Source organism: Tachyglossus aculeatus, chromosome 16 (genome assembly GCF_015852505.1).
Source record: "Tachyglossus aculeatus isolate mTacAcu1 chromosome 16, mTacAcu1.pri, whole genome shotgun sequence".
NCBI lineage: Eukaryota > Metazoa > Chordata > Mammalia > Monotremata > Tachyglossidae > Tachyglossus > Tachyglossus aculeatus.
This window is the reverse complement of record NC_052081.1, coordinates 174,053-191,364: the sequence shown is the minus strand read 5'-3', so window position 1 is coordinate 191,364 and position 17,312 is coordinate 174,053. Positions and strand designations below refer to the sequence as shown.

Sequence of the window (17,312 nt, the reverse complement as noted above, 5' to 3'; positions counted from 1 at the left end):
TGCAAAGCACTGTTCTAAGCACTGGGGAGGTTACAAGGTTATCAGTTTGTCCCGCATGGGGCTCACAGTCTTAATTCCCATTTTACAGATGAGGTAACTGACTGAGGCATAGAGAAGTTAAGTGACTTGCCCCAAGTCACCCAGCTGACAAGTGGTGGGGGTGGGATTAGAACCCATGACCTCTGACCCCCAAGCCCGTGCTGTTTCCACTGAGCCACACTGCTTCTCTGTTAAAAGCCTCATGAGCTCTGGCAGAATTTCAGTCAGCTCCCCTCTTAAGAAGTAACTCCTCTCAGACTTAGTTGGGGATAGTATTATGTAAGTGCTTATTATGTGTTAAGCGCTCGGTTGATTTTTTTCATAAAGTCCTGGGTTTGTTGACAAAAGTCCAGATCTGAGGCGAACGGAGTCTGTTTTATTTGCAAAATGATTCTTTTTGGTTGGATTTGTGTTTCACCTCAGTCGTCTCAAAGTAACTGTTGATGTTGTGTCTCTCATCCCAGAATTCCGAGGTGTCCGTGTTTGAGGTCAATATCCGCTTCATCGGAGGCCTCCTTGCCGCCTACTACCTGTCTGGACAGGAGGTAAGAGAACCAGGAGGCGTTCATCAATATGTCCAAGACTGAACTCCTTATCTTCCCTCCCAAACTCTGCCCTCTCCCTGACTTTCCCATCACTGTAGACGGCACTACCATCCTTCTCATCTCACAAGCCCGCAACCTTGGTGTCATCCTCAACTCCGCTCTTTCGTTCATCCCACACATCCAACCTGTCACCAAAACCTGCTGGTCTCACCTCCACAACATCGTCAAGATCCGCCCTTTCCTCTCCATCCAAACCGCTACCTTGCTGGTTCAGTCTCTCATCCTATCCCAACTGGATTACTGCATCAGCCTCCTCTCTGATCTCCCATCCTCCTCTCTCTCTCCCCACTTCAGTCTGTACTTCACTCTGCTGCCCGGATCATCTCTGTGCAGAAACGCTCAGCGTGTGTTACTCCCTTCCTCAGAAATCTCCAGTGGCTGCCTGTCAACCTATGAATCAAGCAAAAACTCCTCACTCTCAGCTTCAAGGCTGTCCATCACCTCGCCCCCTCCTACCTCACCTCCCTTCTTTCCTTCTGCAGCCCAGCCCGCACCCTCTGCTCCTCTGCCGCTGACTTCCTCACTGTACCTCGTTCTCGCCTGTCCCGCCATCGACCCCTGACCCACATCCTTCCCCTGGCATGGAATGCCCTCCTTCGACACATCCGCCAAGCTAGCTCTCTTCCTCCCTTCAAAGCCCTACTAAGAGCTCACCTCCTCCAGGAGGCCTTCCCAGACTGAGTCCCCCTTTTCCTTTCCTGCTCCCCTTCCCCCCCGCCCTACCTCCTTCCCCTCCCCACAGCCCTATATATACATATATATATATTTGTACAGATTTATTACTCTATTTTACTTGTACATATTTACTATTCTATTTATTTTGTTAATGATGTCCGTATAGCTTTAATTCTATTTGTTCTGATGATTTTGACACCTGTCTACATGTTTTGTTTTGTTGTCTGTCTCCCCCTTCTAGACTGTGAGCCTGTTGTTGGCTAGGGACCATCTCTATATGTTGCCGACTTGTACTTCCCAAGCGCTTAGTCCAGTGCTCTGCACACAGTAAGCGCTCAATAAATACGATTGAATGAATGAATGACTGTGCTAATGATACTTGGGGAAAAGGTGCCTGAATGGAGAGCATGGGAATTGGAAAGGCAGCAGTTCGGGGTTGGCCCCATGGGCATCATCCCCTGGGCCATGCAGAAGAGTGGGTAGTGGCACAGATGGCCTCCCAGTGCGGGAATTGCCAAAGGAGGACACGACGTGGAGTGGGTTGTGCTCAGAGGCTTGTGAATAGTAGGACGGTCAGGTCGGCTTTAGGTTTGATCAGCACGGAGGGCTGGCTGCGCTCCAGCTTTGGCTGCGGCATAGCCCAGCTCTTCTAGAAACAGTTTTATCCCCCTGAAGCCTCTACCTCAACCAGCTCCACTGAAGCTTCCTGTTCCAGGAGACCAAAGACCCCGGGCCTTCCCCATTCTCTTAGATCGCCAGGCTCAGCACAGCTTGGTGTGGGTGCATGGGGAGTCCCCAGGAGACTTGCTGAGAGTCAGGAGTCCTCCGGAAGCCTGGGAAAGCACTGAAATTTGAGGAGATTTAAGAGTCTGTTGGTACATAAATGTTTTCCAACAAAGAAGTTCCTGTAGCAAAATGTAGTCAGTCGTCCCCTGAAAATAAAAGCCACTGAAGTTAATGATGCATTTGGATATAACTCTAATCGCGTAGGTTTTGCTTTTCTAATAGTCTGCATTAAAATGTTAAGAGGCACCATGGGAGGCATAACAAAAATCAGCAAAATGCCTCACAACACATAAGATAAAAAAGACGTTCCAATCACACAGGTTTTTCAAAGTAAACACCAACCCTACTTTAGCAGGCTGTCAGATATTGAGACAAAAATAATGCACTTCCCTACCCTTGGGAATAAATCAAGGGAGCAGAATTTAAGTGGCTCATCAGGAGTATTTCTTTTTCTTTAGGTGATAGCTGTGATTCCATGAACTTAAAGACCCTCACACGGTACCCGCAGACCTCACAGTAAATAGCATTGAACACCTCCCACTTTTCTCCATTGTGGCAGCTATTAATTAGAGTGACTGATGACCGTTGGCAGACACCTCCACCTGCTGTATGGCTTCCTAACTTCCCCTGCCTCCTGGCCACCTCAACTTGGATAACCCCATGACACCTTGAGCTCTTGCCCAAATGCAGCCTTTCAGAGCCCAATGTGGATAGAACATGATGGAAGCGGAGAGCCTGGAATTGGCTAAAGAGGAAACGGCTCTGCAGGAATGCTGTTTCAAACCGAGTGGCAGGATAGCATGACAGTCCTACTGTCTGGAGTGATGGTGTTTACTAAGTGCTTACTTGGTGCTAAGCACTGTACCAAGCACCGGGGTAGATACAAGATAATCAGGTAGGAGACAGTCCCTGTCCCACAGGGGTCTCACAGCCTGAGGAGGAGAGACAGCAGTTATTGAATTCCCATTTTAAAAATGAGGAAACGAAGGCACAGCAAAGTTAAGTGACTTTCTCAAGGTCCCACCACAGGCATGCGGCAGAGAAGAGATTAGAACCCAGGTCCTCTGACTCCCAGGACCCTGCTCTTTCCAATAGGCATGCTGCTTCTAAGCTGTAGTTCATTAGCATCCCCAAGGGAACAGTGCAACTATTTAAATTCAAGCAGTTGTAAATTGGTTTTCCACAAGGTGCTGATGGCTAGTGATAAATGTCAGAGAAGTGCAGACTTACTCCCCTGTCTTTTCATTCATTCATTCAGTCGTATTTATTGAGCGCTTACTGTGTGCAGAGCACTGTATTAAGTGCTTGGGAAGTACAAGTTGGCAACATATAGAGACGGTCCCTACCCAACAGCGGGCTCACAGTCTAGAAGAGCGGGCTCACAGTCTAGTTATCTCCCATTGTCTTGAAACCCACTGTTTCTTATTCTGCCAGAGAGACCACAGAAATCTGGGTCTGGCAGGATTAAAATCATGGGGGAACTAGCAGACAGTGGTGGTCCATTTCTGGGAATTTGAAACAGGCAGGATTTGAGGCCTGTGGTGTTGGGGACAGGGTGGGGAGAGGGAACAATTAAAAATAGCCGAGGATATTGTTGGATTGGGACTAGGGAGGAGACTGTTTTGCCGTTGGGTGCTAGAGTTAGGATATTGTGGGCCCAGTTGTTGCTGCACCCAGGGACCCATCCCCCATCCCCCGGTCTTGTCCATTTTTCCAATTTCTCTCAACTAGTTGGTCTTGGGTGTCTATTCACATGTCTTTTTGCTGACTCATTTCAATATATATTGCCATCAGTCAATGTATTCGTCCATTCATTCATTTAGTTGTATTTATTGAGTGCTCACCAAGCGCTTGGAAAGTACAATACAGCAATAGAGACAGTCCCTGCCCACAACGAACTCACAGTCTCGAGGGGGAGAGACAGACATCAATATAAATAAATAGAACTATGGTTATATTCATATATACATAAGTGCCATGGGGTAGGGAGAGGGGGAAAAGCAAAGGGAGCGAGTCAGGGTGACGTGGAAGGGAGTGGGACTTGAGGAAAAGTGGGGCTTAGTCTGGGAAGGCCTCTTGGAGGAGGTGCATCTTCAGTGGGGCTTTGAAGAGGGGGGGAAGAGTGATTGTCTGGCGGATTTGAGGAGGGAGGCCGTCCCAGGTCGGAGGTAGGATGTGGGTCAGGGGTTGGCAGCAAGACAGGTGAGATCGAGGCGCAGTGAAAAGGTTAGCACCAGAGGAGCAAAGTATGCAGACTGGGTTGTGGAAGGAGAGAAGTGGGGTGGGGGTGGGGGGAGATAATGGAGAGCTTTAAAGCCAATAGTGAGGAGTTTTTGTTTGACACAGAGGTGGATAGGCAGCTACTGGAGATTTTTGAGGAGGCGGGGTGATGTGACCGGAACGTTTCTGTAGAAAGATTGTTGAGTCCTTACTGAGTGCAGAGCACTGTACTGAGTGCTTGGGAGAGTACAGTATAACAGAGCTGGTAGGCATGTTCCGTGCCCACAGTGAACTTACAGTGTAGAGGAGGAGAGACAGGCAGTAAAACAAACTAAGGGCATGTATTAAGTGCTATGGGGCTTACGGTGCAGTGAATATCAAAGAGCTTCAAGGGTACAGATCCAAGTGCATTGGCGAAGCAGAAGGGAGAGGAAGAAGAGTAGATGAGGGCGTAGTTGGGGAAGGCCTCTTGACAGAGATAGGGTTTTAAAAAGGCTTTGAAGCAGTGTGGCCTAGTGGAAAGAGTATGGGCCTGTAAGTCAAAAAACGTGGCTTCTAGTCCTGGCTCCACCACTTACCTCTAGTGTGACTTTGGGCAAGTCACTTAACTTCCCTGTGCCTCACTTTTCTCTCCTGCAAAATGGGCATTTAATACCAATCCTCCCTCCTACTTAGGCTGTGAGCCCCATGTGGGACAGAGAATGTGTCCAACCTAGTAATGGTATTTGTTAAGTACTTACTATGTGCCAGGCACTGTACTAAGCTCTGGGGTGGATACAAGCAAATCAGATTGGACACAGTGTCTGTCCCACTTGGGGCTCATAGTCTCAATCCCCATTTTACAGATGAGATAACTGAGACACAGAGAAGTGAAGTGATTTGCCCAAGGTCACACAGCAGGCAAGTGACAGAATCAAGATTAGAACCCATGGCCTTCTGACTCCCGGGCCTAAGCTCTATCCATTTCACCAAGCCACTTCTCTAACCTGATTATCTTGTATCGACCCCGGTGTTTAGAACAGTGCTTGGCACGTAGTAAGTGCTTAACTAGTATTATTGTTATTGTTATTATTATCAAATACCAAAGTTTAAAGTGAAGAAAATGGTGATCTGCGGAATATGACCAGAGAGGGACTCAAAGAGCTCTTTTCTGAATTTGGTCAGATAACCGTTGGGCACCCAGCTCTCTGCTAATTCAGGGTCATGTTCTTGCAAAACCCCATGTTAAGGCAACATTTCCTCTCATTCATCTACGTGCAGCTGTTCCTTCCGATGCTTGCCACCCTCTCCCAACTGGTGCGTGTTGTTGGAAGAACCTTCCTTAATTCTCTAACTGTGTCTGAACCCATGCACGGCACGCAAATGGGCTGTATGGCAGAACTGCCAGAGTGAAAGATTCTCCCCCTCGACTGTGACATCCCTAAGGGGAAGGATAATGTCAACCCTCTCTGCCTAGAGTAAGTGCTCAATAAATACTGTTGATTGATTGAACTGAGTTTGGTTATAGTTTAAAGTTTCTCCCTGAGGGCGTTGCTTTGCCCAGGCTCCCACGGACATGATTTTTACATGGCATTTATTGATGCTAGCCAACTTTTTAGCTTACTCTTCACTAGGTAAAACTACAGTTCTTTTACAGAGAAAAAAATTCCCAAAGCCTCCTGTTTTGGGAGTGGCAATATTTTCAACCCAACTAACAAAGCTGCTGGAGTGGAGAGCTCTGTCGCTGTTAGTGGTATGAAAACAAATAAAAAAAAAAATGAGTAGATGCAGAGACCCTAGAACTTCAGGATGGCCAGTTTAGGTGATGATGAGAACAGCAACTGTCCAGAAAAAAGAGTAGAATTCATGGCACATGAACTGGGGCCAGCAGCAGTCACCGAGCCCACGTCAGCTCCGAGAGACTGGGGTCGAACGCCCGGTGGGCTGCCTCAGCCCCCCGACCCTGCCCGCAAGCCACAACCCCACGACTGACCACCTCTGGTCTTTTTCCAAATGTCGAATGTGCTGTCGCCGCTACTGGCTCAACTCCCAATGCCCTGCGCGAAAAAATCCCAATGCGGGGAGAGAGAAGAAACGTTTACTCTCTGGCAGGTCCCACACATCTTGGCAACACCAAGACTGATCAAGCTTAGCCCCACAGCTCAGGTCAAGGTAGGGCTGCCCTGTGAGGCCCAGATGGGGAAAGTCACCGGTCGGCTTGGAAACTTCAGTAGTCCTGAGAGTTGAACGGGGCTGATGTTGGTCCTCTGTCACCCGAACGAAACGAAAAGCCAGACGTGCTCTGTATCTGATGGGTTGGGTCCCTGCCTTCCAGCAGGGCTGGAAAAGGCCAGCAGCATGGCCATGGCTGTGCGAGGGGTGGGACAAGGGACTGGCTGTGTGTTATGGGCCTTGGGGAGTGAGTTATGGTGTGGGACAATGGCCCCCGTGGCCACACCCTGGAGGGAGGAGGAGGACGACGACCCTGGGCGCAGAGCCCAGGGCCAACGGGAGCAGGAGCCAGGCTTTCTCTGAAATTCTACCCCTGGGAGCCTCCGAGCCTGGGGTATGGTCAGGTGGCCCTTGAAAGCAATTTAGAGGCTACCCACCTTCTACTTCAGATGGCACAGTTCTTCATGGGCTCCAGCATCCCCCCGCCCCTTTTATATTTGTTAAGCTTTTATTACTGCCAGTCATTGTGATAAGCACTAGGGTTGATACAAGCCTACCAGGTTGGTCCTGGTCCCTGTCCCACCTGGGGCTCACAGTCTTAATCCCCATTTTTCAGATGAGGTAACAGGCCCAGTGAAGTGACTGGCTCATGGTCACACAGCAGACAAGTGGCAGAGCTGGAACTAGAACTCAGGTCCTCTGACTCTGTGACCTGTGCTTTTTCCACTAGATGACATTGCTTCTCCTTGTACCAAAAGGGAGGCCTGCCCCGAGAGAGCCCAAAGCCAGTGGGTCGTTTTCTTCTTCAGGTATTGGTGCCTCCCTAAAGCCAGCCTAGGCACGTCCACTGAGTGATGCAGCTGGGGTCCTGGAAACCCTCCACCGCAAGATGTTTAGAATTGTCTCCATGACAAGTTGCCAGGATTTTAGGCAACTGGGTGGTACTGGGAGCAAAGCAAACCGTGCTCAATGGCAGGGAGGTGGACGAGGGTTGCAGAGCGCTCTAAGAGAGGATTCTTATAGGAGGCTAATGTATTAGTGTCATTTATGGGAAGCTTTGGTGTTTTATTCTCTCAGAACAACACTATTTAAATTAAATATTCACAGGATAAAATAGCCCAGTGATTTATTGTGTTTACCTTGGCAAGTCTCAAATAGAAGGCATTGCTTTTATGCGGTTGTCTCTTCTCATTTTTACAACTGCCATCAAAATGGCATCCCTTCCCTGGCAGAAAATAAGAACATAACTCATAGATAAACAAACGCTGAAATGTGTTGGGTAATCACAGAAATGGTGCTGGGGAAGAGCTGAGAGCCTCTTCACAGGTAATCCAAAAACAAAAGCACCTTTCCGCTCAGCCCTGCCGAGCCGTTAACAACCATCCCCCGGATATGAGCTCTGTTGTTTGCTGCCTTACCCTCTCCCCTCCCCGCCGAGCCAATAACCAAAGAGGCTAATGAACATGGGAGGCCACAGTGTAGAACTTGATGGTGCAGTTGTCAGGGAGTTAATTGCATCCCATCAGAGTCTCATCGTCTGGCAGGGACTTCATGGAACCCCAACAGCCCGGCGTTTCATTGCCAGACCCCGAAATGGATGAAGCCGTAATAACAGATTCGCCACTGCCAGCAGAAATCTGAGAATTGGAAAGGCTTACATCCAGAAAGGAGGTGAATTTGGGAATTTGCCTGAGGAAAGAGGCGACGAAGAGAGGAATTCAGGGGTGCACAGGGGTGTGCAGAAGGAGTTAGCTTGCTTATGAAGCACTTAAGGAGAAAAAAAATGGTTGAAAAACGACTAGCTCTCTTCCTCCCTTCAAGGCCCTGCTGAGAGCTCACCTCCTCCAGGAGGTCTTCCCAGACTGAGCCCCCTCCTTCCTCTCCTTTTCCTCCCCCTCTCCATCCCCCTCGCCTTACCTCCTTCCCTTCCCCACAGCACTTGTATATATGTATATATGTTTGCACGTGTTTATTACTCTATTTTACTTGTACATATTTATTCTGTTTATTTTGTTAATATGTTTTGTTTTGTTCTCTGTCTCCCCCTTCTAGACTGAGCCCACTGTTGGGTAGGGACCGTCTCTATATGTTGCCAACTTGTACTTCCCAAGCGCTTAGTACAGTGCCCTGCACACAGTAAGCGCTCAATAAATACGATTGATTGATCGACTACTTTTGCAGCTCTACACTGTCTCTTAATCATGCGTTTCATATTGTGATGTTTTGTTTTGGGTGACTTTACTGAAGGTTGAATAATAATTTAGTGACACCATTCCAGGGCGTGAGGTTGAATGGGTAAATTGTACAGGTCGTGAGGTTGGAAAGATTTTCTCCTCCCCCACCCCACTCCTCCTGACACACCTGGGTGTGAGCCCCATGGTATCTCGCAGGCACCCTGGGTTTCCGGGTGTTTTGTTTCCCTCACCGCCGTCAGTTGGTGTGCATCTCCTTGGGTGGTCAGTGGATGACCCTGATTCTGTGCAGTGGTGGAATTTTGCTCGTTAGTGCTATTGGATGATTCAGGGGTTCGAGCTATGGGTTCAAGTTGTTCTTCTTGGTCTCTCTGTGGGATCTGGAGTTGGTCACGTGGGGTCTGTTGAAGCGGTAGTTGGAAGGATCATTTGTTAGTCTCTCGGCCACCGGGGAGAGTCTGTGTTGGCAATGCCGAAGTTTAGAAGTGGAGATGGTGGTGCTTGGCATCGGGTATCTGTTTTTGTGAGTAGTGCTTGGCGCAGTGCTTTAGCACATAGTGAGTGCTTAGTAGAGACCATCATTCTAGGCAGGGTGCCCTAAGATATGGTCCTGATTTTTGCTCATCAGAACCAACATTTGCATGTGTCTCCTTAGTGTTTGCAGATACCCTGTTGCCCGTGAACTTTGTTGTCCATATGAGACGCTGGACCTGAAAAGCCTGATACAATCGATGGCCATCTCCTTCGGCAGGCCTGCACCACCCGCACTAACATCCTCCCTTTCTGTGTTGTCGTGTGCCCCTAGCTGTGGCTGGCACCATCTGATCTCAGGATCTTCTGGAAGCAGCTGTGCTAAAGACTGCCCAGGGTCCAGCTGTTGTGCAGCTTCTCCCACCATCTCACCCAGCTGGAACCGGGGCCGGTCAGCACTGCCCTCATTCTGGCTGACTGCACTTCCCACTCTGTGATCTTCTCTTGCCATCTGATAAAGTGCCACAAGCTGGGCACCGGGGTAGTAGAGCGAGGAACCTGTGGCAGGGTCAAGGCAGCACACTGGTTCTAACACACACACACACACACACACACACACACACACACACACTCTCTCTCTCTCTCTCTCTCTCTCTCTCTCTCTCTCTTTCATTTGGTCTGAGCGTGGTGTATGTTGGCAATCCTGGTAGTCACCCAAAGGACATTCTGTCCTCAAATACTTGTTGGTTTTGTTGGCCGACAGAGGGTTGGAGGAAGAGGAAAAGGAAGGTGTGGGGTAAAGGAAGAAAAGCAGGGGGGATTTGGGAAGAAGCAAAGAGATGATATTTGTGACCAGGTTTGAGATTGAGGCTAGGCTGATGCTGGGAGGAAGAGAAAGTAGAGAAATAAAAAGGTAGGTGAGGCAGAGAGGAGAAAAGAGAATGGGAAATTGTGAAAAATGGCTATTTCATATGCAATTCAACCTAAACATCAGTCGACAGTATTTATTTAGAGCTTTGGAGAGAACAGTGAAGTTAGTAGGCACGATCCCTGCCCTCAGGAGCTTATGACAGCAGGGGAGGCAGTTGTGCGATTCTTTTTTTCATAATGAAAATACCTTTCTTGACCGAGTCAATACAGGGATAAGGAATCCAGTGAAAATTCTGACAAGTGGTGCTGGTTAGCCGCATAGGACGTGTGAGAAGAAGGAACAAAGCAGAGTTCATGGAGGACTGGAGTGGGGAAACTGTAAAACAGAAAGGAGAGAGGGAGAGAAGCTGAAAGCCACTGTGTAGTAAAGCTCCCTGGCGGCAGCTGGGAGGGAGCAGTAGGAGACAGGCAAGCTGAGTGCGCACACGACATTGAGAAATGGAATGAATCTCTCCATCCGGAGGCGGGAGGAGATCGGGGCACTGAGAACGGAAATGAAGCAGCACCAGCCGCCACACGGGGCAGAAACCACAGCCAGGGTCCTTGGTGTGCAAATAGCAGGGAGGGATTATAAGTCACATGTAAGCTGTGTCGGGTCTATCTGCACAAGATTCAGTCCCGGCTAACAGAAGTGTCAACGGCAAACCCTGGAGGCCAGCTGTTAGTGGGCGTGCCCAATGGCAGGACAAGCCACAGTCACCTTATGTTGCTACCTTTATTTGGAAGGAAAGTAGAAATATATCCCCCAAACTTGAACACATTGGATTTAAAAAAAATGTAGTCCCTGCTTTATGCTCGAGCAACAACAGATGGAAACAAGGGAATACAGTATAGAACCAACAGATTTCAATTCTGATTTTTTCAGACAGAATGCATGTGAAAGATTAATTAATAGAAACATAAAAACAAATATTCTGGGGGTAAAATAAGTGGACAGGAAATGGCTTCCCTGTGTCCATGACTTGTGTTCCTCCCAATTCCCCGAACCTTTGGGAGCGAGAATGAAAACTTAGCTCACTGAGCTCTTTGGAATTGAGACTATTGTTTGTAAACCAGGAAAAGTTCCAATCTCTTGGATTCTGGAATTTGGAAGTTGCTCAAGGGAAGGACTGGGAAGTCCTCCCTCTGTGGGGTAAGGAACAAAGATGAGATACTTAGAAGGAATTTACAGTCTTTCTCCATAGACCTTATACCAAACCTCTAAGACAACAGTGGACTAAGTTCAGACCTTTCCTTTTGCATTTTGTCTGCTTCCCTGCCCCCAAGCCCTAGGGAGGAGAAATAGAAGTTGGGTAATTCTGGGTAATTTTATGGCCCCATGGCCATCTAGCTCACAAAATGTGTTTGCCTGAATTGTTCATTTCAAAATCTCATTGAACCTAGAGTTCACTAAATTCTTCAAACAGTGGGCTGTAAATTCTTGAAACAGGCCACATCCTTTGTTCTGCACCCTTCAAAGTAAATAAAGGGGCAACTACAGAAACCCAGATTGCTTGTAACCTGGTGACTTCCTGGGTTTAACTCAAGGGATCCCTCAGTGGTATGCATTGAGTAATTACTCTGTGCAGTACACTGCACTGAGCACTTGGGAGAGTTCAGTACAACAGAGTTGATAGACGGCCTCTGCCCATAAGGAGCTAAAATCAGGTCTTTTGATTTTTCTCATAAATATATGTTTGACATGCAAAAGACTTTAAGAAATAGAAAGAGGGATAAGTTTTATGGAATTACTCTTTGTAAGATAAAACTGTAAAATGTGTATCCTGCAGGGGAAGGAGGGTCAGTACATACTTGTTTTAATTGGACCCCACTGACTTGCTTGTAAAACTTTCTGGTGACCAGATGTGATGTTGCCATGTATAAGGCTTTTTCCTCCTGCAGATGCTCAGGAAATACTTGTTGATCATGGAACAATTCTTTGGTTTTTCAAGTTCTTTTCATTTTTGGTTGCAGGTATTCAAGATCAAAGCCGTGCAACTGGCAGGAAAGCTCCTTCCTGCCTTTAACACCCCTACCGGCATTCCTTGGGCCATGGTGAACCTGAAAAGGTGAACCCTTTCCTCCCCCACGAAGCCTTTTCCCAGTTAGTTGGTTTAAGGTAGTCCTGTCCCAGCACAAGTTTGAAAGTCCCTAACCGGTTTGCTTTCTAACCCCTTTTATACTCAACCCTTGTAGAACATTTTCTTTGTCGTGATCTTGGTCTCCTTTGCGGTGAACCACGCAGCCCTCCAGAAAAAAAACAGAACCAGGTGGATTCCATCAGAGGCTTCTGAGGTAGGGAGGGCTGTGATTAAGATGATGTTGGAAGAGGAAGAAGGCTCTGGTGGCTGTGAGAGGGATGGGTGGGAGAGGAAAGAGTCCAGTGGCAGAGAGGATTTAGGACGCCAGATAACATTGTACTGCAAAACTCTTCGGTTTCATGGAAGGGTGATTAGCCCCTAGAGCAGACAACAAAAGGAGAATATGGAGATTCCGTCTTTGGTGCACTTAATGAACAAACAAAGTGCACCGTCACCATCAACAGTATTTCTTGAGAGTCTCCTTGGTGTGCAGCCCTGTAGTGTGCACTTGGGGAGCATACATAAGAAAAAAATGAGCTAGTCTCTACCTTCTAGAAACTTAAAACCTAATGAGGGAGTCAGCAGTCATCAACTGACAGGGGTGAATGGATATTAAGAGTAGACCCTTGAGAATAAATAGGTCACCAACCAGTGTGCTGGTAAGTACATGAGTGTTGTTGAGGCTGATGTGATGGCATGACCAGGGAGGGGAGGGCAGTGGGGAGGGCACATGAGGCTCTCAAAATGGGACCAAATCCCAAGCAACCTTTTTTTTTTTATGGTATTTGTTAAGTGCTTGCTACGGGCTGGCACTGTTGTAAGCGCTGGGGTAGAAACAAGGTAATCAGGTTGGACATAGTCACAGTCATAATCCCCATTTTACAGATGAGGTAACTGAGAAAAGTGAAGTGACTTGCCCAAGGTCACACAGCAGACCAGTGGCGGAGCCGGGACTAGAACCCAAGTCTTTCTGACTGCCAGGCCCATGCTCTATCCACCAGGCCATGAGTTTCTCAAGCAAAACAGTTGTGTTTGTATAGAAACCAGCTCTATGGTCCTTTCTGAAAGCCTGCTGGGCACCAGGGGAATGTTGGCCATGGGGAAAGGAGCAGCCTGACTGGGAAAGAGCTCAGGTTCATGGTCATGATGATGGCATTTATTGAGCACTCGCTCCATGCCAAGGACTGGGTTATGGACAAGGCTATGAGATCAGACATAGTTCCTGTCCCACAGTTGGGAGGCTGGATGCAGAAACTAGGGTTTTAACAGCCACCCCTGCTACCCCCCCAGCCCCCAAATCCCAAATATTCTTTCCCAACTTTTTCACCATCCAAACAAATGTAAACTGATTCAGGGTAGCTAGAAGGAGTGGGGTTTTTTTAATTTTTTTTAATGGAATTTGTTATGTGCTTACTATGTGCCAGGCACTGAACTAAGTGATAGAGTAAGAAGCAAGCTAATCAGGTTGGACACAGTCCATGTCTCTTAGCTCACAGTATTAATCCCCATTTTACAGATGAGGGAACTGAGGTCCAGAGAAGTCAAGTTACTTGCTTAAGGTCACACAGCAGGCAAGTGGCTGGGCAGGGATTAGAACCCAGGTCCTTCTGGCTTCCAGGCCTGTGCTCCTTTCTGTGGGCCACGGTGCTTCTCTCACACTGTTGCTCCTCCTTTGACATTGTTGGAATCCACTTGCATTTTAAAGTCTGGAAAGTTTGTTTATTTTTAAGCATCATAAGTAATATTTTTTCCTCTGGGAGACTCCCTGCCACCTCCCCAGACCCCATCCCAACACACCCCATAAAGGGCCTGGTGTATCTTTAGGAATCCGTTCCCAGGGGCAGTTTGGGCTTGTGGGAACGAGCGCCATCCTCCCCACTCCAGAATAGGGCCCCTCCCTCACCTTCCAACCAGACCGGGCCAAGCTCTGGGACAGATTGTTGCTGGACCCCAATCCGATATATTGACAGGTTGCCTTCACGTTGCTCCGCTGGCCTGTGGGGCACTGGGTCTTCCGCCAAGCCCGTTTGGCCATTCAAGACATTTGCATCATTTGCAAATGTGAGAAAGGAGCAATGTTCCCAGAGAGGTATCTGCTCAGTGGAAGCCGTCTGTGAGCTGCAGCAGTAAAAGCTAAAAGAAACCTGATTCTGAAATGGAAATCCAGTTTTCTCCCGAATTGAACAAATAATCATATCTGATCACCAGGCCCCCACCCCTCATTATAGGTTTTTCCACCCTTGAAAAAATCCCCAGCTGCCCCAGAAGCTGCCCTCTGGGCAGCAATTCTGCCGCCAGGTTTGCCAAGTTGGATACTTTCTGCAGGCTCTGCTCTCTGAACAGTATATGCTGACCTGCCCAGCGTCAGGTTGCACTGCTCTCTCCTTTTGTTCACCCCAGACTGGATTTGGCATTGTCACATGTTGCGGCGGTGGTGGGAGCCCAAGACAGTGCCATTGGAGAGGGTCTTTTGGCACTGCCAGCATCCCAATGGCATCACGGCAACCCCTGGTTCCAGGCAAGATGAACGACGTGATTTGAGGTTAATTGTATTCGATAACGTTCTGCAGAGCCTCGTAAAGCTGAAGCTCATTTTGTAGAAAACTGAAATCGATTCATAGGAGGCCAGACAGCTGGGAATCTCTCTGTTCTCCATGCATCAGTGCAGTTTCCTAAGGACTGTCAGTGTCTAGTGCCCAGGTAGTGTAGACACATCCAATCACCCAGGGATTGGGCATGGGAAATGAGCCCGCTCTCACCATCACCTGTTTGGTCTTTTTTTTCTCCCTTCCCCCACCTCCCCAACTCTCTCCTGGGCTCCGTTTCCCCCTCAGCGGAGTAGGTCGAAACTGGGGCTGGGCATCTGCGGGGAGCAGCATCCTGGCCGAGTTTGGCACCCTCCATATGGAATTTGTCCACCTCACCTACTTGACAGGCGACCCTGTGTACTACAACAAGGTGAGTCTTGCTCTCTGAGACCAGACTCCCCACAGGGCTGAGGAGGGAGGGACCTGAAAACTCAGTCTTGTCTGAGGGAGCTCACGGGTCACATCCGGTGGTGTCGGGGAAACATGCGGGGCCCTCTCTTTTTGGGAGCTGCAGAAGTAGCATACGGTCAGCTGATTCTTGGAGGCTGCAGCTTGGGCCTGCACAGGGAACCACCAGAGAGGAGGGCCTCCCAGAGAGACTCCCAGCGAGCTGCCGAAAATGGCTGAGTTTGGCAAGGAAAAACACCAAGAATCTGAGACCTTTGTTGTCATCAGTTTGACGTTCTCCCAATTTGACTCTATTCAGGTCTTGCACATACGGAAACTGCTCCAGAAAATGGACAGACCCAATGGACTATATCCCAACTACCTGAACCCAAGAACGGGGCGCTGGGGCCAGCGTAAGTATTGGTAGTGGGGTTGGGGCCCTTGTGAGCTGCGGGCATCCCTTCTCTGTCCTCCGGGTCTGGGGACTTGCTCATTGTATTCGGCTAGGATTCTGTGGGTGACTTTCTTTGGAACGGCAGTGGAGCTTTGCAAATTGGGTTTTGTTCTCCCGAAGTTGGACTGCGATGGGGCCGGGAGATGCGGGGAGAGCGATGAGGGGGCTGTTCCCCAGGGGGGCAAGCAGCGAGGCTTAGCCTGGGCGATTGTGGCTGGTTTGTGGCTGATGGTGACCAGCTGAGCTGTAGGCAGGACGTCACTCGGACTCAGCGCATGAACAATCTTTTATGCTTTGCAGAGTGTCGGGGGCTGGGGACGTGCTCACCTCCCTTTCTGATGCATGCCCAGGGGACCAGGAAATGAGTCCAGTCTAGGTCCAGGCTCCATCTCAGAGAAGCAGCATGGCTTGGTGGAAAGAGCATGGGCTTGTGGTCAGAGGTCATGGGTTCTAATCCCGACCCTGCCACTTGTTTGCTGTGTGACCATCGGCAAGTCATTTAACTTCTTTGTGCCTCAGTTCCCTCATCTGTAAAATTTGGATTAAGACTGTGAGGCCCACGTGGGACAACGTGATTACCTTGTATGTACTTCAGTGCTTAGAACAGTGCTTGGCACATAGCACTTAACAGACACCATCATCATCATCTCAGGGGCACTCCAATCTCTGGCTGTGGGTGCAGGACCCTCCTTGGTCTGAGAGGCTGCAGAAGGACAATCGCCTCTCCCCATGAAGTTCTCGTTCCGTTTGCATCTTGGGAGTGTGGGGCTAGTGAAGGGCCAGAAAGTCGTCGCCTTGAGCAGTCGTTACTTCAGGTCTGCTGGGGTAGATACAAGAAAATCAGATCAGACTCAGTCTCTGTCCCACCCGGGGCTTGCTGCCTAAGGGAGAAGGATAGCAAGTATTTAATCCCCTTTTTACAGATGAGGAAACTGAAGTTTAGAAGTACCCTGTAGACTGTAAGTTTGTTGTGGGCAGGGAGTGTGTCTACTGTTGTATTGTACTCTCTCAAGCACTTAGTACATTGCTGTGCACACAGTAAGCGCTCAATAAATGCGATTGAATGGAATGAATGAAAGAGTCTTGCCCTGTGGTCCCGCAGCAGAAAAGTGGCAGAGCTGGGATTAGAACCCAGGAATCTTGACTCCCAGTCCTGCACTCCTTGCACTAGGCCTCGCCACTTCTCCGGTGCTAGGCTTCCGCCGGCCCAGCCAGCTTGTTGACTCCTGTAGAGTTTTTTGCCTGGCATCCCCATGTCCCGCTGAGTCTCAGAGATACCAGCCATGCCAAGACCCCCCGCCAGCCACCCATCCAGCTGCAGACCTTGACTCTGAAGCATTCCATATTTTGATTCTGCTCTTTTACCAGTCATCTCATTTGCCACCTTCCATGTTAGCAGTTCCAGGAATGCCACCTGGGACGCCTGGACTTGACCGCTGTTCCCAGCAACCGAAAAGTAGGCCACAGACCTCCATTCTAAGCCGTCCCTATGTCTTTGATAACCCCAGTCCCAGCTGCTCCCCACCACCTCTGGCCACCTCATTGTCATGCTCCTAGTTGCCCAGAAACCTAGTGATTGAATTTCCCATGGCACCCCTGCTACTCTTTCCTCGGTGCCAGAAGGCACCATGCCGAGACTTGAGGAGGAAAGGGGAATCTGGGAGCCACCCTTGGGGCCAAGGGTCCTGGCAACCATCCAGAGCCCTCCCTCATTCCTGTGGTGCTAAAAGGGACCATTTCATGAGTGGAAGTTT

General features: G+C 49.0%; 1 protein-coding gene across 1 annotated transcript in view; it reads left to right on the top strand.

The window, feature by feature from the left end:
* The window catches only part of MAN1A2 (mannosidase alpha class 1A member 2), a 63,681-nt gene that overhangs the window by 29,849 nt on the left and 16,520 nt on the right, over positions 1-17,312 (top strand). Inside the window, exons 5-8 of the mRNA XM_038757690.1 lie at positions 504-584; positions 12,023-12,117; positions 14,964-15,087; positions 15,424-15,517. Coding sequence (XP_038613618.1) covers positions 504-584; positions 12,023-12,117; positions 14,964-15,087; positions 15,424-15,517 — 394 coding nt within the window. The remainder of the gene's footprint in view (positions 1-503; positions 585-12,022; positions 12,118-14,963; positions 15,088-15,423; positions 15,518-17,312) is intronic.